General features: G+C 46.9%; 1 protein-coding gene across 12 annotated transcripts in view; it reads right to left on the bottom strand.

The window, feature by feature from the left end:
• Positions 1 to 23,823, bottom strand: part of LPIN1 (lipin 1) — a 142,584-nt gene that overhangs the window by 9,687 nt on the left and 109,074 nt on the right. For all 12 annotated transcript variants that reach the window (XM_021924585.2, XM_003908290.4, XM_009183706.4 and 9 more), the window contains 5 exons: positions 22,319 to 22,398; positions 14,447 to 14,573; positions 12,938 to 13,086; positions 12,331 to 12,417; positions 2,124 to 2,276 (listed from right to left, as the gene is read on the bottom strand). In XM_021924585.2, coding sequence (XP_021780277.1) covers positions 2,124 to 2,276; positions 12,331 to 12,417; positions 12,938 to 13,086; positions 14,447 to 14,573; positions 22,319 to 22,398 — 596 coding nt within the window. The remainder of the gene's footprint in view (positions 1 to 2,123; positions 2,277 to 12,330; positions 12,418 to 12,937; positions 13,087 to 14,446; positions 14,574 to 22,318; positions 22,399 to 23,823) is intronic.

Here is a 23,823-nt window from a genome sequence, read left to right as displayed (position 1 = left end):
CTCCTGACAAAGGCTAAGTGATCACCATCCTGTGCTGAGGGCTTTTTTCTGCCCACTGCACCACACACATATCCACCCACCACATTCCCCTCCTTCATTCTAATTCAAAACCTAGCAGTAGAATCACAACTGCACCCAGTCCAAGAGTTGTGCTAAGGAAGGTCATTTGTGTACCCATCAATGATAGACTGGATAAAGAAAATGTGGCACATATACACCACGGAATACTATGCAGCCATAAAAAAGAATGAGCTCATGTCCTTTGCAGGGATGTGGATGAAGCTGGAAGCCATCATTCTCAGCAAACTAACACAGGAACAGAAAACCAAACACTGCGTGTTCTCACTCATAAGTGGGAGTTGAACAATGAGAACACATGGACACAGGGAGGGGAACATCACATATCGGGGCCTATCAGGGGGTGAGAGGGCAAGGGGAGGGAGAGCATTAGGACAAATACCTAATACATGTGGGGCTTAAAACCTGGATGACAGGCTGAGGGGTGCAGCAAACCACTATGGCACATGTATACCTATGTAAAAAACTTGCACTTTCTGCACATGTATCCCAGAACTTAGAGTAAAATTTAAAAAAAAAAAAAAAAAAAAAAAAAAAAAAGGAAGGTCATTTGCGTCAGGGCAGACTTGGCTAGCAATTCTAGAGAACTCCACGGGACAGCTAGCACATGGAATGGCTGTGGCTTGATGGCAGCCCTGGGAAGGACCAGGCTGGTGGCCACTTGCCACAGGAGCCCTTTGGCCTTCCAAGAGGACATACCAACTATGTGATTTAAGGTTTTTAAAATAATTCCTTCCAGGGAAAAAGCAATATACCTTGGAAAATGATATTTAAATAAGGAAATGAGAAAAGGATCACTTTAAATGTATAGATAGTGTTAGGATGTCAGAGTAACAATGTCGACTTCTTGCTTGGCCTAGCAAAGCCTTACTACTTAACACAGGCTGATGAATGGCTTGTTGCAAATTGTCAGCATAGCTTAGGGACACAGTTTCATTAAAATACGAGGATTTCTATGGAGATCAATGCTGTTACGATAGCTCTGAGGACTTGAAATACACTAGGTTGTGCCTGACTTTTCTCCTCTAGAACGTGCGTGTCTCAATTTGAGATCCTTTACTACAGGAAAAAAGCTACTGCTTACACAAAACAATGCCGTGATGGAAAAGGTACCTACAGAGCTAAAGGAAAATACACAAGAATCAATACGGCATTGGGGGCCCATTTAGATTCTTCCATTGTTTGCATGATTAGCAGCAGCAAACAGTTCATCTGGTCTTCAAATTCAGGCAGAATCACACCAATGACATTCATAAAGACCAAGTCTATGATACTTATAATCAGCCTTCAGCAGGGCCCAACGTCCCATGGTTGACCACAATAGATTTTGCTTTGAGAGGTGTCTAGTAAATTGCCCTGGGCCTCCAACTACAGGGACATCCAGGGTTTCCTTCCTCTAATTCCATGGGACCAGAGTTAGTCTCGCTTAGCTACCTTGATATGGCCCAGTAGATGAAGGGAGGAAGGCAATCAGAAATTGGCTAGTGGTCTGTTAGAGGACCCTTAAAACAAGCAGTGTTCCCAGAACTCTAAGACAGAAAATAACAAGTATGATGGGTGGCAAAAGCCAGGTGGATGATGGTGGTTGGTAGACGGGCCACTTAAGGATCCCTAAGGAGATGAGATAGAGGCTCATTGTCCAACGGACATTAAGATTCAGCCAGGCTACTCAAGAAGAGATGGAGCAGGAGAGTGACCCAGAAAGAGGGGAACAGCATGTGCAAAGGCTCCAAGCAGAGACAATTGTCTGGGAGACACAGACTGAGATGCGGAGACGAGAGAAACGCGCCTGGAGAGGAGGGGAGGCACGGGCCATGAGGAGCCACCAGGCGCCAAGCTCCTGAGTCTGGACTTGGCCTGAAAGCCGTGAGGAGCCAATGCAGATGTGGACCTGTGTTTGGAATGATTTTCCTGGTGCCAGCTATGGAGCATGGATATTGGTTGGAGAAGACCAGTGAGGAGGCTATTCTTACAAAAACTGCAGTTAGGAAGAGAGAGGGTCTGAACAGCCCCACAGATGTAGGTGTAGGGAGCAGGCCTGGTACCTGTGCAGGGCAGAGAAGAGGCTGCTGGGACTCAGCAGCAGGGGCCCCTGGGGCAGCACCGTGCCCCTCTCGTTGACCCAGTGCAGGTAGCCCCGCGTCATGTCCGCCATCCCGATGGCACGGGCAGAGCAGTAGAGAAATTTATATCCGTTCCTGAAAGACATAAAACATTTATATTTCATGGCATCAGAAAATGGAAACTTTTTGCATTCACAAATCCTGATCCAGATCTGTTCTGAAGAACGGCACTGTTTCAAGTTCCCCCACATACAAAAGTCCACATTCTACAAAATCTTGCTTACAATTGAGAAATAAGCTTAAATACATTTCACTGTAATTCACTAAGCACTTTTGCGTTCCCCACTTCGCTTAATCCTCAGGAGAACATGGCTAGATGAGTATTTCCCTCTGGTTTTACTGCTATGGAAACAGGTTCAGATGGATGAAACTGGTTCATCTGCCTGCGCCTGAGCCCTTCGTACTCCCCCTGGTCCCAGCTCTTGGCTAGAGCCCCTGCGACAAGTCCACAGCCACCTGCCAATTCACACACTTTGCTCCAGCATTTGCTTCATTTGCCCCTACACACACCCCATTAAATTCCTCCTCTCTTTTGGGTAATTCACATCAGCAGATAAATATTCTGCAATCCCTCATTTCATCCTAAAAACAAGCCAAGCCAGAACAACCACACACACACACACACGTACACACGCGTGCATGCACACACACGCCAAAACGTCCTTAGTCTCTCTTTGGCTAAGATACCATTTCTCTGTTCCCTTTTGTAGTAAAATTCTTCCAAAAAGCTGAGTATATGCATTGAGTCTACTTCTTCACCTTTCTCACTCCCAGCAGACTCTCATTCTCTCGTTCCCTTCCTTGCTTTCCCTGCACAGGTCACCTTGATGCCCATCTTGCCAAACCCTGGTATCAACTCTCAATTCTTGTAGCAATGGACTCCCCAGTAGCCTCTGCCTCGGGGGTTCGTTCCTTCTCCCAGAGCACCTGAGTCACTCAGCCCCCAGGACTCCACAGCGTCCGGATGTTCTCCTCTTCAGCAGCCACCCCTTCCCAGACACGGCGGCTCGACTGCTCCCATCTGCACTGCCAGTCTCAAAACGTACAAGCGCCCAGGGTCTCAGGCCTCATCGCTCCACACCCCCTACACTCCCTAGAGGATCTGGGGATCTCACCCACTTCCACGGCTCCAAATGCCATGTCTAGACTGAAGCAACACAACTATTCTATGAATGCAACTTTGTTGCATTAGCAGGACTCCATCTCACTTTTTTTTTTTTTTTTTTTTTTTTTGAGAGAGCCTTGCTCTGTCCCCCAGGCTGGAGAGCAGTGGCGTGATCTTGGCTCACTGCAACCTCTGCCTCCCAGGTTCAAGCAATTCTCCTGCCTCATCCTCCCAAGTAGCTGGGATTGCAGACATGCACCACCACGCCCGGCTAATTTTTGTATTTTTTGTAGGGAGCGAGTTTCACCATGTTGGCCAGGGTGGTCCCGAACTCCTGACCTCAGGTGATCCACCTGCCTTGGCCTCCCAAAATGCTGGGATTACAGGCATGAGCCACTGAGCCCGGCCCCATTTCACTTTTTTTTAACCATCAAAAATTTATTGTCTAGAATGAAATGTGCTCTAAGTATAAAAACTTGGTATCAAGTTTCAAAGTCTATTATTAAAAAAAGAAGGTATATTTCATTAATCGTTTTCATATTGATTGTATGTCCAAGTGATATCACTTTGAATATGTTGGATTAAGTAAAATATATTATCCAAAATTTTTTAAACACTGTCTATACACTGATATCTCCCAAACGCATGGACCCCGTCCAGACCCCTCTCCCAAGCTGCAGCTACTACGAACTCCACATTATGCCCACTGTGCAGTACAGGCTCACTGTGGACCCCGCAGTACTCATCATACTCCAAAATGGGTGCCTCCAAAACCACACACACCACGGCGGCTCCTCCCCAACTCACCCCGAGACTCCTCGGGAGCCCGTGTTGCAAGTAGCAAGTGGCAAGTGGCACTCTCCTAAGCCAGGGGTGACGTAAAACCCTCAGGGGCCCCACTGGTGTCTCCTTGCCCTCAGCCCCCTGCCATACAATCAGCAGGTCCTCTCTGCTCCACCGCTGATGGCCACCCAAACCGCCCCTCAGCACCACCCAGTGCTCCCACCACGTCCACACTGCACGGCCTCCTGGCCTCCATTGCTGCGACAATCTTGAATGACTTCCCTGCTGCTATCCCGACTCCACGTGGTGCTCTAAGAAAACGTAAAGCGTAGCCCACTCACACTCAGAACCCTCCCGAGGCTGCACCTCTCGCAGACATCGTCCAAACCCTTCACTGTGGCCTGTAAGAACAAGAAGACCTGGCCCCCACCTTTCTCTCCAACCCCAACCCCATCTGCGATGACTTCCAACTCCTCATTCCTGGCAAACCACACAGGTGTTCCTATCCTTCCTCCAACTCGCCACGCTCATCTGTGCTGGCACCTGCCGATGCCGTTCTTCCTGCCTGGAACACCTTTCCCCCAGTCTGCAGGGACTGCTCACACCCTCACCTCATCTAGGTCTCCGCTGGATCTCGCCTCTCCAGAGGGCCTTTCCCTTGACCTCCCCTACACGATGAAACACACACTCCCTCACTCCTCACCCAGGCACTGGCCCTCGCTCTGCCTTCCCTCTCCTCCTAGCACTGATCACTAATACGACGTTACAGTCCCTTATTCAACTGTATCTCTCATTCATCCATAAACATGAGGACAGGGACTTTGTCCCATTTTTTGCTACAACCCCAGTACCAAAAACAGTGCTTGACTTGTAGCAGACACTTAGTGAATATTTGCTGAATGAGTGAATCAACTACTCGCTTCCTATCCAACGTATTGCTCTACCATAAATATTTTATAATGGCCAATGGACTTGTTTCAAAAACTGCTCAATAATATGTTCTTTAAAACTAAGAAACAGGAAAGTTTTAAGACAAAAAGAATCTAGACATAACCGCTTATCTGGAATACAGGGATGCATCTGAAAATCACAGTCTTTTTAATTTCTTTTTTTCTCTCTCTCTCTCTTTTTTGAGACAGAGTCTCACTCTGTCACCAGGCTGGAGTGCAGTGGCATGATCTCAGCTCACTGCTACCCCTGCCTCCCGGGTTCAAACGATTCTCCTGTCTCAGCCTCCTGAGTAGCTGGGACTACAGGCATGCAACACCACACCTGGCTAATTTTTTGTATTTTTAGTAGAGATGGGGTTTCACTATATCGGCCAGGATGGTATCAATCTTTTGACCTCGTGATCCGCCCATCTTGGCCTCCCAAAGTGCTGGGACTACAAGCATAAGCCTCCGCACCCGGCCAATCTTATTAATTTCTAAATATCTTTGTATTTTAGCCATCTAATTAATACAACCTTTAAAAAGAAATCACTACTTCCATGTATAGCTCTTCACATCAAAGTCCTAAAAGCTGCCACCCGCAGAGATCTAAGATGCTAATCTACACAAAACTGGATTGTCAAATATATTTCACAGTTGGGCAATGCCACTGAGTTACTGTCAGCGTGCCAGCAGCTGGAAAGCCAGCTCAAGAGTGACCTAATGGGGGAAATGCTTGCTGGTGGAAGAGCCTTCCCTCCCGCCTTCAACAAAAGCTGTCTGCAATGCCAACAAGTGCTCCCATCAAATGCTCAGGCAGCACTAAGTCTCCATGGTGCCCCTCACAGGGAAGACCCCTCACTCAGGAGGGCAACCAGTGGCAGGACATGCCCCACAGGCCAGCCCAGTTGAAGTCCCTGCTCAACCTGTAGGCTCCTTCCACGGTCCCTTCAATGCACACTCACTCACTAGGCACTCCTGTGCCAGGCTGCACACGGGGTCTGGGGTGCCCACAGGGCATGGCACAGCCCTGCCCTACAGGAGCAGAGAGTGCTTGGGGAAAATCAACAATTACCCAGCAGGACAGGTGGGATCCAGGGATAGGAAGTGCCAGTAGATAACGGTGCGATACACACACACATCACTCCTGTTCCTCTAGCATTCTCAGCAACTGGAACACCAGAACGGGGAAAAAAAAAAGAGGGATCCATGCCCAGGCTTGGTGCAAACAGTTTTCTCCCCTGCCCTAATCTCTGCATCCCTCTTAAGACACTGACTCAGGGAGATTTAAATAGTTTGGAAAGATTACCTTTGGGAGCATTCTGCAAGATAAGCTTCTACACTGGAGTTTCTCAACACTGACATCTGAGACGGGAGGAGTGTCTGCTGGGGAGCGAGGCCCCCACAACGCCGCGTCATGGGATATGCAGCACCACCCTGGGTCCACCCACTAAGGGTCAACAGCATGCCCCAGTTATGTCCATCAGAAGCATCCCCGGACACTGCCGTATGTCCGTCAGTTGAGAGCCACTGCTGTAGAGAAAAATGATTCTGTGGCCCCATCTGCCATCCTAAGGGGAGAGAGGGTCACCGGCCACCTTGAGAAAGGAAGGCTCAGCACCACTCAGGCTTGGTGAGTCACCTCCCAGGCACTCTGCAACCTGGTTTCTGCCTACTCTCCTGCTTCATCTTTTACCCACCCCACCGTCTGCACCGGAGCCTCCCTTTCAGTGAGCCCACCCAGCACCTGCTCATCTCCCAGCCTCCCCTCTCGCTCCTACTTCCACCTGTGGTGAGCTTTCCTCTCCTTTGAAACCCTGCTCCTCCAGGGAGACTCAGCTGAGTGCCACCTTCTCACAGGGCCCTCCTCTGACACCTCTGGTCAATCAAAATTAACTTCTCCTTGACATATGTCCAACAAAAACCAGCATCTTCCTCGCTCGATCTGCCCCTCACTGCCTCATTACAGGGACCCCTAAGTGTCTCCTCCCACATTACCACAAGCTTCTTGAAGGGAGAGACTGCTCAGCACCCCCGACGGCACTTATGACAGCTCCTGGTGCAACCACAGTCTAGCGGATCCCTCTGAGTTTGGGCTGAGGTTTGGCTTGGAAAAGCAAAACACACTCTTGTGCAATCCACACAGCCAGGAGCAGAGCATTCCCAGGTTAGCAGTGACCTCAGGGGTCATCTAGCCTAACCTTCTCATTTTACAGAAGAGGAAACCAAAGCTCAGAGTAGGTACTCAGTCCCAGGGCCCAGTGTGAGCTAATGGCTGCCGCTTCTGGGATCCCGGCCCGACTCCCAATCAGACCTTCTATTTACCACATCATCATATCTCTTACTGGCAGACAGCAATGACTGCAATAAACAAAGAAGTGCTGACATGAAAGAAAGAACTGCTGCAGGCAGGAGAATAAAAAAGATCTAGGCCGGGCGCAGTGGTTCACGCCTGTAATCCCCGCACTTTGGGAGGCTGAGGTGGGCAGATCACCTAAGGTCAGGCATTGGAAACCAGCCTGGCCAACATGGTGAAACTCTGTCTCTACTAAAAATACAAAATTAGCCGGGTATGGTGGCATGTGTCTATAATCCCCGCTACTTCGGAGGCTGAGGCAGGAGAATTGCCTGAACCTGGGAGGCGGAGGTTGCAGTGGGCCAAGATCATGCCACTGCACTCCAGCCTGGGTGACAAGAGCAAAACTCCATCTCAAAAAAAAAAGACCCTAACAAGTCTGCTACAGATGCCTCTCATTTTCAGTCCACTGGCTTGGGACACCACACACCTAGGCCCCAGCAGAGCTAACGAACCTGGAGAAACACGGTAAGTGTTCTTTTCCCTAAGTCATAAAAACACTGGCTTCTGGTTACATGAATATAAAAGCATGTATGAAATAAGGTCAAAAATTCAAACAATTATTGCCCAAATTTTGGCCCCAAAGGACCCATTAGCTCAATGATTTAGATCTTTTAGGCAACAGTCCTTCTTGACTTTCCTTCTACTTTTGAGTACACCTGAATCTGAAAGCGGTTCCTGTATCTCCCATTTGTATTTATTCTGTTTCATCAATACTCAAGCCAGCTTTATACCCTCTCTATGAACAAGGTGACAATTAGCCTTATGGATCATTTCTCATGGGCTGACTAGATCCAAACAAGTAATTAACTTCAGCAGAAAACAAAATTGTCCTTATTTGCTGTTGTTTTAGGCAAGTGGTTAACTGCAAGACTGGCTTTCTCTCTCTCTTTTTTTTTTTTAGACGGTGTCTTGCTCTGTCGCCCAGGCTGGAGTACAATAGTGCGATCTCAGCTCACTGCAACCTCCATCTCCAGGGTTCAAGCAATTCTCCTGCCTCAGCCTCCCAAGTAGCTGGGATTACAGGTGCCCACCAACACATCCGGCTAATTTTTGTACTTTCAGTAGAGATGGGGTTTCAGCATGTTGGCCAGGCTGGTCTCAAACTCCTGACCTCAAGTGATCCACCTGCCTCGGACTCCCAAAGTACTGGGATTATTCGTGTGAGTCACTGTGCCCAGCTGAAGACTGGTTTTTTCATTAGACAAATACGACAGTGCATAAAATGTAAGTCGTACCCAAATTCAAGGGAAGCAATGTCAGGAAAAAGTTCATAAACCCTCATGTAAATGGCATCTTTTTCCTGGTACCCAGTATGAGAACCATTTCTCTGTTTCTCTAGAAATCACAATACAGATTCAAAAGAATGATGGCAGTCATTAGAACAGCGGGCCACAGCCTTGGTCAATTCTTAGCCTGACGGGTCTCCCAGCGGTGGCTGCTAAGGCCATCATGTGAGGAGGGTTGAGAGAGGCTGCCAGGATGGGAATTACTTTCCTCAGTGGTCGGCTCCAGGGGCTGCCATCGTGTCCAGCCTGTCCTCCATGATGGGGACCAAGGCCAACAAGCCAAGCCCAAGCCCTCCGGTATCCACATAGAATCCAGCAAGTCCAGGGACAGGGAAGAGGCCAGAGCTGACTAGGGTCACCGATTGTGGCCTCAGGACTGTGGCAACTGAGCCAGGCATTAAAGGCTGCAAAAATATTGAGAGGCAAAAATCAGAGGGGAAGCCATGTCAAGCTGAGGCCACCACATAGCAAAGGCAGGAAGATGGGGACGGAGTGCAGAGGAGGAACAGAGTCTCTGGATTAGAGCAGGAAGGTCTGAGAAATAGCAGCTGAAAGTAAGGGCTTGGCAGAAGGCTGGGACCTGAAAGTGCCAGGTTTCAAATGCCACGCCAAGGAGCTGGTACCTCCTCCTACGATGCTGAGCAGGGAACCCTGAAGGTCGTGGCAAAGCTGCCCTGAAGATGGGTTTTCGGAAGCCCTGGCCATCCTGCAAATCACACAGGCCTGACTGGGTGCCCTGGACAACACACACATCCAACTCAATGAGCAGGCAACTGTTGGGTCTCCACGTGACATCATGCTCCGGCCTTTCAACCAAAGTGATAGCACAGGAAGTGTACAGCAGTTATCTGCAGGTCCAGACAAACAGGTTTCACTCATTCTAAACCAACCAGTCAAAGAATGGTCAGGGGTTCTTCAGTAAGTCACACAGCTTTATTTTTCAAGAAGATCTCTCTTCTGAGAAAATCCAAGAGACAAATGAAGACCCAAAAAAAAAAAAATTAAAAAGCAACAGTGCTTGTTTAATGTTACGGTAAGGACGGAAATAGATTTACGTTCCAAAAACCAAATGAATCAGGCTGTGCACTACTCAATAACCTGAACCATGAGGGTTTCTTTCCTTCAACTAAAAATAGATGCAATTTTCAGTGTCACACAAGTCAAGGCAGCTCATGAGTAGATTAATCCTTCTAAATGAAAGGTCAGCCCATGGTGAGGCTGCAGGGAGGGGACGCTGCACGTACGCTGTCTACAGGCGCACAGACTGGGATAATCTTTTTAGAGGGCAATTTGGCAATATTGATCAAATCTTTAAACGTGCTCATCCTTTGACCCAGCAATTCTACTCCTGGGAATCTACTTTACAGCAGGACTTCCCTAAGTGTACGTGCCTTCTTTATTTATTTATACATGCATTATATATCATAAGCATTGTATGTGAACGCTTACTGCATCGCTGTTGGCAAGAGGGGAAAAAGTGGCAACTACCTACACGTTCATCAATAGACGGCGAGTTTAAGAAAGTATGGTGTATCTAGACGACAGGGTTCTGCCCAGCAGCCAAAAGAGTAAGGTAAATATTACATCAAATGAAACAAAAAGATATGATGAATAATTAAATAATGTGAGTGTATATGTGTGGGAGTGTTAATTTTTTTTTTTTTTTTTTTGAGATGGAGTCTCTCCCTGTCACCCAGGCTGGAGTGCAGTGGCGTGATCTCGGCTCACTGCAAGCTCCGCCTCCCGGGTTCACGCCATTCTCCTGCCTCAGCCTCCTGAGTAGCTGGGACTACAGGCACCCGCCACCGCGCCCGGCTAATTTTTTGTATTTTTAGTAGAGACGGGGTTTCACCATGTTAGCCAGGATGGTCTCAATCTCCTGACCTCGTGATCCACCCGTCTCGGCCTCCCAAAGTGCTGGGATTACAGGTGTGAGCCACCGTGCCCAGCCCAAATTTTTTAAGTTCAGCAAGATAGAACCAAACTGTTCATAGTAGTTCTACTTTTAAGGAAGGGAATAGCTTGGAGCAAGGCAGGGAGGAAGGTGATACAACCTCTGCACTTTAAAGTTTCTATAATCTTGGCCTCTTTTATTAATATATTTACGTTTTAAGAAGTATATATAACTTTTGTATGAATAATTTTTAAAGATGAAATCTAGAAAAGTAAAGTCAAACCAATGAGCCTGGGCATCTAAGATGACATCTGAAGCTTTTTAAATGTATATATTTATTTTTTTAGAGAGATGGGGGGTCTCACTATGTTGCCCAGGCTGGATTTGAACTCCTGGGTTCAAGCAATCCTCCCACCTCAGCCTCCCAAGTAGCTGGGACTACAGGCATGTGCCCGACAAAATCTGAAGCTTTTAATCCCACCAGGATATAAGGTTCTCTCTCCAAGCTACCATTTTTCTACCGGATCATAAAGTCCCAGGTCAGAGACTTACCTAGTTCATGGCAATCCCAGGCACGTGCCCTAGGATGAGGCACTAACAGGCCCTCAAGGAATGCTGGACGGATGAATGGATGCAGGGCAGGGAAATACAGTTCATTCATCTGTGTTCACAGAGTTCTAGAAACAGCTCTGGATGGTGGCCCATTCCCTACCATCACCAACGTGGGCTAGAGATGAGCAAACAAGGTTGGGAACCACAGGCCTGGGATTTCCATCTTGACACTCACTACATGTGAATGTAACTCGCTCACCCTCCTCACTCACGGAGAGTCAGCACTGTCCTGATTCAGGCAGAGGTACCTTCCAGCTGTAACTGGCTGGAGAACAGAATGCTGTGGAGGGGGAGATTTCGCTCGCATGGGAGACTTGAGGCCACAAAAGGCTGGAGAAGGCATGACTGAGTGGGAGAGAGGCTTGGGCCCAGCAAGCTAGAATGGGGGCGTTTCGGGGGGACGTGGAGAATCCCTGCAGGGCTCTGAACCCTGGAGCCACACGAGAGCAATGGGAATTTGGATAAATCACGTTAGTTCTCCTCATTAATCTCACTCATCTAAACACAGAAATGGTATTATGTGCTTTTCAGAATCTCTGTAAGATTTAAGTGAAGTAACCCATGTACCCAGCACGGAACAGCAGCCGGAGAACCTATCTCCCACCTCATGTCTGGGGCTGAGGGCCCCACAGTGGGCACTGTTCTGTTTTGGGCCGCTTGTTGGAGCACTCCACAGACCAGGTGGACACTATGTACGCTGCTGGTTGGCTCGCAGGGCCTGCAATGCTGACAAAACTTGCCTGGAAACTGCAACTTTTTAGCCTACAGAAAATCACTTGGCATATGTAACATATATGCCATCCCTCAGGATGAGCAGACTGGGATCTACAGGCGCACAGACTGGGATAACCTTTTGAGAGGGCAATTCACCCCAAACCTCAATCTCACCCCTAATGCTGCCACCATCTGTGTTCTCCTAGTAATCGATTCCCTTATACTTCGCTCCTTGTTTCTTGGTATTGAATTCAAATTTAGAGTTGCTGGGATTCACTTTCACTCTGGACTCTCCACTGCCACCCCTGACCCCCACTGCCCCTCCCTGGTTGAGGTGCAGCCCTCTCTACAAGTCACCCCGTGCTGGGGCAGGAAAGATTCCACATGCAGAGTGTGGTGCACACGACCAGCGTTCGCAGGAGGCGGAAACAGGCACTCCGTACTCACTGGCTCACTTTATGGTACAGCTTAGCAATGCCCTGGTGGGTCCAATCCTTCCCAAGGGTGGGCAAAATGTGGCCAAGAGTATCTGATCTAAATGAAGAGAAAAAGAGAAAAATAAAGTAAAATTCCCATTCAGGTTCATTGCACCATTCATGCCTCATTTAAAAAAAAAAAAAAAAAAAAAAAACACACACACACACACACACACAAACAAGACCCACAACTTTCTTTCTGGATAGAAAGCCCAAGGCTCAAGTCATCAAAGTTGATGCTGATGGAGGGACATGGCAATCCACGGAAGGACGCCTCCAGTCCGATCATGCATCGAGGTGCCTGGCTTGCTGAATCAAAGGAAAAGGCCATTCCGAAAAGACGCTCTTGAGAAGCCCCCACAGAAGCAACCAAGTCGGAGAGATAATACCCTAGAGGGAAACAACCCAGCCCTAAACACAATGATTGACACCAAGGAGCTGAAACTAAGCAGCTCCAACTGCACCAGAATTCGAACCGTGCAAGTCCCATGAGGGGAGCGGAGGTGCCAACACCAGGCCCAGAGACCGCACGGTGAAGCAAAGAAATCTACCATGGCCCCCAAGTCAGCAGGACCTACCTGGTGATCGTCCCGTCAATATCGGAAATGATGACTTTATCATCCCAGTTCCACAGATAGATGGTGCCCTCACAGCGGCAGGTGCCTTGGTACTGCGTGGTGACACTGAAAACCACGTCGTTGGGGCCATTCTTCAACTTCAAGCTTTTCTGAAGAACATGAACCATTAATATTTGTCTGCTTGAGTGAAAGGCCCTGATGGATGGGCATTTGGATTCTGTTCCATGAGAAGCAGCATTTGGCTTTCAAAACAAGGGGCTGCCCTGGGCCCTTGTATAATTCTTTCTTTCCCCCACCCTTCCTTGTTCTGGTTCTTTCTGGGTTGGACAGGCAAAACGAAACCTCAGCTCTCTCAGGCCCCCTTGTAATGCAATGTGCCTACTCACTGCAGAGTTGTTTTACTTCCCAGGATAATGCTAATTTGATCCAGTATTTTCAGATTAGAGTCATTAGCCAGGATTCAATGACGGGGCTATCCAGCATAATAAATCACCATTTTGGAATAGGATACACTTACCACTCCATGACTAAATAGGAAGGTCATGATTCAGGAAGACAAATTTAAGCCAAGTGTGAAAATACATTTCCCTAAATAACCATGTTTTTAAGTTATTATTATATTGACACAAATTGGAAAAAGAGAAGTCTCGGTTATCAGTCATGCCTCATATCCAGAAGAATATAGTCTAGACCCAAAGAAATCACACCAAATTCAAAATGCAAAGTGACTTTTGAGCAGTTTTGAGTCTCTGTGCCAGGACTCCTGGTGCATTCAGACTCCTGCCATTCAGACCCCCAGGTTGCCTGACCGCAGGTGTCCCCAGTGTCACCAGTGGGAGCCGTGAGTCACACAGAGACTCTCAGGCTGCAGGGTCCCACACATGGCCTGAGTGGGTGTCTGGGCCTGTTCCTTATCGTTTCCTAGTAAACACCCTCATGCCTGAACCAGGCGCCCCACTAACTCAGGGGAAATGCAAAAGACTTGATTCACAAAAAAAGCAAGGATAGGCGCCCACTGGCCATGACCAATGGGATCCAAGAAAGGGCTTTTAATTAAAACTGGTCTCACACATGGAAAAATAAAAGGACACCAAGACCAGGTGATGCCCCTCGTTACCTGAAATTCTCTAAATTCTATCAGAACTGCTTGATTTCCACCAACGGAAGAGATGCATTTGAGTTAACAAACATCTCTCTCGAAGCAAAAACACCCTTGAGTGATTTTCAAGTCTATCCATGATTGACACCTCAGGATGAATTAGCTCTGCCAGGCCGCCTTCCTCCTAAGGAAGGCCAGCAAAAGGAGAAGACAAAAGGGAAGGTCATATTGGGGACCCAGGCTGGATAGTGCTGGAGTTGGGGTGGAAACAACAGGCACCCAGTTGAGGGACTGCAGGCCCGCTGGGATGAAAGGTGACAAGGGGCACATCCCAACCATCACACAGCCTTAGGAGTCTGCAGAAACCTCATGTGCTTACAACACAGCCACGGCAAGCATGGGAGACTCACAAGCTGCTCGGAAGTCAGCCGGAGAGTCTTCTTGTAGCTGACGTTAGGCAGAAGAGGGAGGTGGCCTGAGTTTGATGGCTTGGCAGCTGCGCGCTCCTCATCACTGGAGGATGATTCATGCTTTACTCTGGAACACACAGTGATGTCATCACCAATTAGAAAATGCATCTGGGTAGCCACAAAAAATGCATTAGCCTTTAATCAATGACTAAGTCAATCCAGTCTCTCCTGAGTCCCGTCTCTTGGGTGATCATTTACCATAAGATGCTAAATTTATCAATGAACTCTCACTACATCCCCATTCATGCATCTCTTGCATTACACATGTGGGGGCTGCCTCTCCTCATTCACTTGCCTATTGATGAGCTACAATCACTATTTTAAGCCAACAGGTTCCTATTCATGACAAGCAGGGTTAAACTCCCTCTTGGCCTAGAAAGATGCTAACTGTCTTCTCTGTCTCTCTTCTCTTCCTATCTGTGACTGCAGGCCAAGCGCTTGGAGTCCAAGTTTCTACAAGTCCAAACTCATCCGTCAGTTGCCTGTATAAAGTTTGCCAAATATACAACTCCAAGGAATTAGGGCATTTCTGGGACTTACGGACAGGTGCCAGTGAAAGCAAGGAAGAATCACCAATTCTACCCTGCAGGATACCCCAGAGGGTCATCCCATGAGCAAGGAATATGCCTTACTTCCCTGCTCAGAATATACAGCTCAGTGTCCCTAACTCCTCTAGACTTTTTTGTTCAGTGGGGAGTTGGAAGGTGCAGGGTGGGAATCAGGCTCGTTTTCTTTAAATAGTTCACATAAAGTATATCTGTAATTAGCTGTTCACTCAGTGAAAATCCTGCTATGACATAATCCCCAACCCAGTAGTATTAGCTCTGCCTTCCAGGACCACTATCTTTGAAAATGCCTCAATGCTATATGAAGCGCTTAGTAAATGCCTTAGACTAAATGGAAAAGGCTGAGCGCCCCGAAAGCAGCACATCCCAAGCCCTCCAGTACTTTGCCTTCCTACAAAGCTTCTGGCTCGGCACCTTCCTCTCGGCAAGGTTAGCGTATACACAGAGCTCCAGCTCATTTTTTTTTAACTGTTTGTTTTATTTTTTATTTTTCTATTGACATATGACATATTAATTGTACATATTTATGGGGTACATGTAATATTCTGATAAATGCATACATTTGCATTTATCAAAATATCATGCATACCCTGATCAAACCAGGGTAATCAGCATATCCATCACCCCAAACTGTTATCATTTCTTTGTGTTGAAAACATTCCAAATCTTCTCTTCTAGCTATTTTGAAATTTATAATTACTGTTAACTATAATCATTCTATGCCATCAAACACCAAAACTTATTCTTTTCATCTAACTGTATGTTTGTACCCATTAACCAACCTCTCTTCATGCGCCTCTCCCCTCTACTGTTCCCAGGTCTGGTAACCACCATTCTACCCTCTACCTCCATGAGGTCAACATTTTCACCTCCCACATATGCTTAAGAACACGTGATATTTGTTTTTCTGTGCCTGGCTTATTTCACTTAACATGATAACCTCCAATTCCACCTATGTTGCCACAAATGACAGGATTTATTCTTTTTTATGTCTGAATAGTACTCCACTGTGTATATGTATCACATTTTTCTTCATCCATTTATCCATTGATGGACACTTAGCTTGGTTCCATATTTCCACTCCTGTGAACAGTGCTGTGATAAACATGGGGGTGCAGGCATCCCTTTGACATCCTGATTTCCCTTCCTTTGGATAAATACTCAGTAGCAGGATTGCTGGATTGTATGGTAGTTCTATTTTTAGTTTTCTAAGAAATCTCCTACTGTTTTCCCATAATAGCTGTACTAATTCACATTCCCACCAACAGTGTTTAAGAGTTCCCTTCTCTCCACATCCTTCGGAGCATTTGTTATTTTTTGTGTTTTTGATAGTAGCCATGCTAACTGGGGTGAGATGCTATCTCACTGTGGTTTTGATTTGCACTTTCCTGATTAGTGATGTTGAGCAAATGGGACTATATCACATTCAACAGCTACGGCCCAGCAAAAGAAACAATCAACAGAGCAAAGAGACAACCCGTTAAATGGGGAAGACACGTGCAAACTCCTCATTCAACAAGGAGCTGATACCCTGAACATACAAGGAACTCAAACAACTCAACAGCAGAGAAACCAATAATCCCGTTTAAAAGTGGGCAAAGGATCTGAATTTCACAAGAGATGTACCAGTGTGTGTCTTATCTTTTTATGTCAATAAACTCTCTCCTCTCAGTGCTAAGTTCCTCTCATCCTACTGCCTCCTGTTTCCCCCGCCCTTGCCTCCCTTAAGATCTCCTATGCAACCTACAGCTTTCGGACCCCATAAGTCCCATAAGCCTCACCAACACGGCAAAACCCATCTCTACAAAAAATTAAAAAATTAGCTGGGCATGGTGGCGCATGCTTGTAGTCCCAGCTACTTGGGAGGCTGAGGCAAGAGAATCACTTGAACCCAGGAGGCAGAGGTTGCAGTAAGCCAAGAATGCGCCACTGCACTCCAGCCTGGGTGACAGGGTAAGACCCTGTCTCAAAAAAGAAAAAAAAGAGATCCCTACAACCCAGTACTGCCCAATACTGGGGAGACGTGAAGGAGGACAGTGTTCCACAGCACCCTCACTTCTGTGGTGTTTCTAACGCACTTGTGTGGAGACCTGGCTCCTTCCAGTCCTAGAATGAGCAGGCCCTGCCTAAGCACCTGCTCCCTGGGCCCCAGGAAAGGGAGGTCTGTGGGCTTCGGGCTGCTGGCCCAGAGCTCGTTCAACCAACACTCAAGCATACCATGCCACGCATCAATGGCACAGCAAATAACCTATTCCTACTCACACAGGGCTTGTGTCTACATCACAACACAGAGACCTGGGCTGAAGACAAAGATTTAGAGATCACTGGGACAGAGTCCTGGGGGAATATGCCATGGCAACAGGAGGCTGAGTTGAAGGAGAACAGAGCATCGGCTAGAACTGTGGTTGGTCTGTGGCGGAGCTAAGCTACACGTGGATGGAACAATGCCATGACACTGGGGGCTGATTCTGATTCTAGGTAGCGTGGAGATGGCACAGCAGTTAGACTCTGAAAAACACAGATTTCCAGCCCTTGGTAACTTCAGGCTGTATTACCTTGGAGAAATCACTTCATCTTTCAGCCTTGATTTCTTATCTTAAAATGCAGAGGAACAACTGAACCACATCCACTCAAAACTTCAGGATGCAGGCAGGTAACAGGCTGGAGAGACCTGGACCGGGAGACCCAGACATAAGCCCCAGCAAAGGCCGCATCCTAAAACATTCCTCCCTGGGCCTCAGTGGGTTCCTCTGTAAAATGACCTGGTCCGACCAAAGTCCCTTCCAGTTCTGACACCTACGGACCCTATGAACCAGGCTGGTTCTTCTGAACCAACAACCTGGAGGTTTTCAGTGTAAATGTGGTCCTGGAGCCAGTACAGCCTGGCAAATGCTGCTAGGGACGGGGGGCGGTGCAGATTTCCTTGTCAAGCAGAAGAAGAAAGAGGCTACAGGCCCCTCATTGAATGGGAAAATGTTTATGTTCCAACCAAACAGTTTGGAGTGAAATGAGATCCAAATGTGAAGCAAAGCTCTTGGTGACAACAGATTGATGTGTACCTCTGCCGGCGGGATGAGGAGGCAAGGCGGAATGCCTGTGATTTCCATCTGCTGCTTTAAAAAAAAAAAAAAAAACCACTAAATTTGTGCAGCATGCCATGTTTGAAGGAACACAGAAAGGAAAACACAGATACAAAGACTAAAATGCGAGATGTGCAGTTGGCTGTTGGTGGTTTCGGCTTAGGGCAAGTACACGGTCATTTGCGGCTGCCACATCCCAGATTGCGCCACTATGCACAGAATAAAATGCCTCCTTTTCGGAGGCCCCCACCCCACCCCTTACAATGGCTCATTAAATGTTGCTTGCTTTACAGTATCTGCAAGAAGCAACAAAACAAAACAAAAGGGCTCATGTCATTTGAAAATGTGTGCACAGAAGAGTAGCTGTGAACAACATCTAAGTTAGCACTTGTCAGTGTACGTTTTTCAAATGGTATTTTAATTATTTGTATGGTGACAAGCTGTTTGCTCAATTATGGGACTTCGGGGACTGTTACGTCAATCAAGTCTGTCAATTAGGAAAACATTCTGACACCTTTTTTTTTTTTTTTTAGTCAACTGCATGACTCTAATAAGGAGACTCAAAGTCTGAGATGCCAGTACAAATTAAAACGTTTACATTTTTCAAGAGAACTTTATATTCTTTTCAAAATCTTTCTCTTTCACAAGAACCAATTCTTACTTTTTCAGGTTTGATGACGAACCATAGTGTGACTAACTCAGAATAGCGAATGGTCCAGCTGTTTCTATTTGACGGGGAAAAGCGTTTTTTGCCCACATTTGAATATGATTGTATTGCACAGTGAGAAAAATCCGTGACACCCCAAGTAAACTGCAAGAGCTGAGGTTCCAACTTGGGAAGAGCTGCAGAAGTGTCTCGCTGCTCTCCCCACTCTCCTGGTCCTGCCTGCTATGGCTAGAAGGAGTAAGAGTAAGAGCAGTGCTGGCACCAGCGATGCCACTGTGCCCGCTGTGTATGGGCCCCTCCCAGTGGCTGTCCTCTTCCTTCCCTTGTAAACCTAACTCTGACCCTCAGGCCCATCTTCCCCTAGGTCTAAGACTGGCTATATTAGTCTGTTCTCACACTGCTATGAAGAAATACCCAAGACTGGGTAATGTATAAAGGAAAGAGGTATTAATTGAATCACAGTTCCACATGGCTGGGGAGGCCTCAGGAAACTTACAATCATGACGGAAGGCAAAGGAATAGCAGGCACCTTCTTCACAGGGCAGCAGGACGGAGTGAGTGCAAGCAGGGGAAATGCCAGATGCTTGTAAAACCATCAGATCGCACGAGACTCAATCATGATCACGAGAACAGCAGCATGGGAGAAACGGCCCCCCGATCCAATTCCCTCCACCCGATCCCACCCCTGACACGTGGGGATTTGGGGATTATAATTCAAATTTGGGATATTTGGGTGGGGAAACAGAACCAAAGCATATCATTCTGCCCCTAGACCCTCCCAAATCTCGTCTTTTCACATTTCAAAACCAATCATGCCTTCCCAACAGGTCCCCCAAAGTCTTTTTTTTTTTCTTCAGATGGAGTCTTCCTCTGTCACCCAGGCTGGAGTGCAGTAGCACGATCTTGGCTCACTGCAGTGACCTCTGCCTCCTGGGTTCAAGCGATTCTTCTGTCTCAGTATCCCCCGAGTAGCTGGAATTACAGGCGCATGCCACCATGCCCGGCTGATTTTTATATTTTTAGTAGAGACGGGGTTTCACCCTGTTGGCCAGGCTGGTCTCGAACTTCTGACCTCAGGTGATCTGCCCGCCTCGGCCTCCCAAAGTGCTGGAATTATAAGCGTGAGCCACCGTGCCCGGCCCAGTCCCCCCAAGTCTTAACTCATTTCAGCATTAACTCAAAGTCTACAGTTCAAAGTCTCATCTGAGACAGGTCCCCTCTGCCTATGAGCCAGTAAAATCAAAAGCAAGTGAGTTACTTCCTAGATACAATGGGGGTACAGGCACTGGGTAAATATACCTGTTTCCAATGGGACAAATTGGCCAAAACGAAGGGGCACAATCCCCATGCAAGTGTGAAATCCAATAGGACAGTCAATACATTTTAAAGTTCCTAAATGATCTCCTTTGACTCCATGTCTCACATCCAGGTCATGCTAATGCAAGAGGTGAGCTCCCACAGCCTTGGGCACTGCCAGAGGGCGGGAAGGACTTGGCAGACATCTCGCATTTAGCCCTCAGAGTCTATTTTAAAATACTTGAAACTCTATGGTTTGGGACTGAACGCGTGTCTTCCAGGTGACCACAGAGCCACCCTCCCCGATCGGTTTCTGCACTCTGGATCATTTTCTCATGTTGTTGCCGCAAAGACCCAGTGAGATGGGGTCTACTGCATCGGTGTTACTCTTAATCCCATTTCACAGATGGAGACGCTGAGAGGTGGATTAATTTGCCAAAGATCACACTGAAGGCTGTTGGACAAGGTCCCTGCTCTACATCCTGCTCTGTGCTACCTCTCGTGTTTAGAAATTATTGCCAAGACAGAGAAGGTTATTAAAATGAATTCCAGGAAAATGGGGCATTTCTAGTGTAGCTATTTAAGTTGGTTTAAGTTGCTGAGAGCACCCAGTTTTGCATCTTTCTTTGTGTGCCTCTTTCGGGGTAGCGTGCCTCCACGCAGCCTCCAGGTCAGCTCCATCCCAGCCTGTCTGGGCACTGACAGTGGCACTGGCATCTTTGCTCAGATGTGTCAGGGAGCTTGTCCGAGGTCCAGTGGTTACCAAGGAGCACAGCTGGGATTCCAAACCAGACCTGCCTGACTCTAAAGTCGGCTGCTTCCGCTACAGCTTGCAGAGTAAACAACCACTTATTTTAAAAATGTCTGGTTTCCATGCTGGCTGCTTGACGGATCACTCAGAGGATGGCATGTTCTTGGCCTGGGCTCCATCCTCAACACACCTGCCTTTTCCCTTCCAAGCGCACTCACAGCCAAACTCAGAATTCCCAGCTGGGAAATGTCGAGACCCTGGTGCCTTCCCATTCTTTCTTGTGCCTGCGAAGCACAGACCAGGGGTGGGTCAGCGAGGAGGCACCTGGGACACCACCAGGGGAAACGGAAACATTCCCCTTCAAGAGCATCCCAGGCGAGAGCGAGCCAGGCCATTCACAGGCACATTCAAACTCAGCCCTGCCAGGTCCCACAGACTCGTCTCCACCCTGTTCTTCTCCACAGAGAACAATAAAGAAATCAGATCGTTTCCTACCTGCCTCCCACGTGGGTTTCTGTTTGTAGTAAAGACTCCTAGACGTAAAATTGTTTAAGACGCAGAGCCATGGCCAGGATTCAGGGGAATGGAAATCCACGCCTGCCTCTCCCATAAATCAACAACACATGGAGAAAGCCTCAGTGGTTCAGTGATGGTTGAGCAACACTTTGGAAAGGCTACTCTGCGGGGCAGTGGCCTCCAAGATACAACAACGAGTAAGATGTGGATCTGGCCCCAATTAATCTGTTAGCACTTTCTGTCTGCTAAATAAGAAATGGAATCCTGGATTTCTTAAGCACGGAAATACTGTAAACATGAAGTAATAAGTAAAAGATGGTACAGAGCAAATCATCCAGTGTCAGTATATGATACCTGCATCATAATTAGTGTATAATTGGACTGTCCTCAGAGTCACCTCCAACCCCATACAAAGAGATTAACCTGAAGACAAACCACAAATACTGATCAGTATCATCAAAATCTAACCTCTCCTACGCCAAGTGAACATGAATCCACGTTAAAAGTATCAACATAAGTCCTGGTCAGCATTTAAATTGCAGAGAAAGGCAAGTTCCTTCAGAAGTGAAACTTATTTCCATGTTATCGTTAGGGCTATTATGTTACTGTCATCACTGACATTATTCTCACTGTTACTAGTGTCATTATTGTCATCATCATCATCATCTTTGTATAAAGGACAATCACATGCCAGGACCATGAGAAATGCTCTGGTTATATTATCTCACTTAAGGCTCACATTTATTTTGCAAATTAGCTATCTAAGGGAGCAACTGCATCCATTTTGCTCATGGGAAAACCAAGTTAAATAAATTGCTCCAGGTCACCAAGTGAATCACAGAGCCAGAGTTGGAACCATGTGAACCCTAGGGGCATCCAGGCGGCATGTGCCATGAACTTGGACACTGCAACATCCCAAGAGGCCTCCTACCGCACCTGGTGGCCATGCTGAGCTGCGGTGGTTGCTCTCCGGTGCTGTGTCCGTTGCCAGCCAAGCACTGCTCTGGCTTACTCTCCTAGAGAAGGAGAAAAGAAAGTCACAGAAGTACCACAGAGAAGGGGCTTGCAGGCAGCTGGTGTTTTCCCATGGGCTTCCTTAATGCAGGATCCCTGAAGGTAGACCCTTCCCCAAGGACGCCCACCCTAGCGATCGCCCCAGGAGTCTCCGGCTTTGTTTATTTCAGTGGGTCCTGATCACTCCTTTGCTAAGAAGTATACGATCAAACCAAGAAATATTTTTGACAGAAATGAGTCTGTTATCCGTGAGTGTTTGTGGCACCAAACCAAACTCCATCATCACTGTAGCTTATGCAAACGCTTGATCAAGGGCTGCTTGGATTCTGGGGGCCTTTCAAAATATTTTCTTGAAATTGCTGATAGAAATACTTGAAAATATTTTCACACCATATTTTGCCTGGGGAAGATGTGAAAGCATTTTCTTCTTTTCCAAGATCACATACTCTTACTAGAAAATCCTCTGTTGGTGTACTGGAAAGAACCTTGGATTTCTAAGAGAACACCTGGGCCCAGTCTTGTCTCTCTTGCTTACAAACTTTGGGCAAGTCATTTAACTGTTCAGAACTTCGCTTCCTCATCTGTGAAACAGGGGTGATATTCTCCATCTCCTAACGCTGCTATGAGGACTAAAGGAGACTCTGTGTCTGAAACACAAAGCTAGGCACACAGCAGGCAAGGAAGGACGGAGATGGGCAATGGCCCTATGGACAGAAGAGACCAGAGAGAAATGCCAAGGGACCAGGGGTAAATGACTAAATCTCTTTATCCGTGCTCGTTTCATCAGGAGATAGGTTAACAATTTCTACTACGGTCCTTTAATAAAGAAAAGGAACAATACAAACAACATAATAGGGTGACTGTCTTAACATACGATTAGCATGAACTAATTTCAAATATCCTTTAGGTTTTTTAATAAGCACACAAATAACTGATATAATGTGTCCAGTTATGTTTTATCTATTTATCATGTGACTTAGCCACTACTATTAGCAATTTCTTCTTAGGCTATTTCCCAAATATATATCTAACTGAAATAAGTATGTTTTAGATTTTTAAAGAAACACTTAATTTCATAATTGTTCCTTACTTTATAGCAGCACTTCACTTAATTCAAACTGGTGAGAATTTGGATATTCTACAAAGAAGTCACTGAAATATACTTCCACCTTAAATTCTAGAACATTCCGCTCTCTAGTAAGAAAACTAGAGAGGCCCTTCATGCTTTATGGCCTCTAGTATAAAGCATATATATTTGCACTCATTTGTCTGTAGCCCTTGGAGATCAGTAAAACTGATAAGAAGACCTCAGATATGCTAACAGAAAACGTCAAAGAACAACTATATCTTGATAAAACTCTTCCAGCAAATGTTTTCCCTTTCAACTAATGGCATACATAGAGTTCATGGCAGTTTATGATTAAAAT

This window comes from Papio anubis, chromosome 14, assembly GCF_008728515.1.
Source record: "Papio anubis isolate 15944 chromosome 14, Panubis1.0, whole genome shotgun sequence".
Taxonomy (NCBI): Eukaryota; Metazoa; Chordata; class Mammalia; order Primates; family Cercopithecidae; genus Papio; species Papio anubis.
Note: the sequence above shows the minus strand (reverse complement) of the source record. Positions and strands in the feature narration are given on the sequence as shown.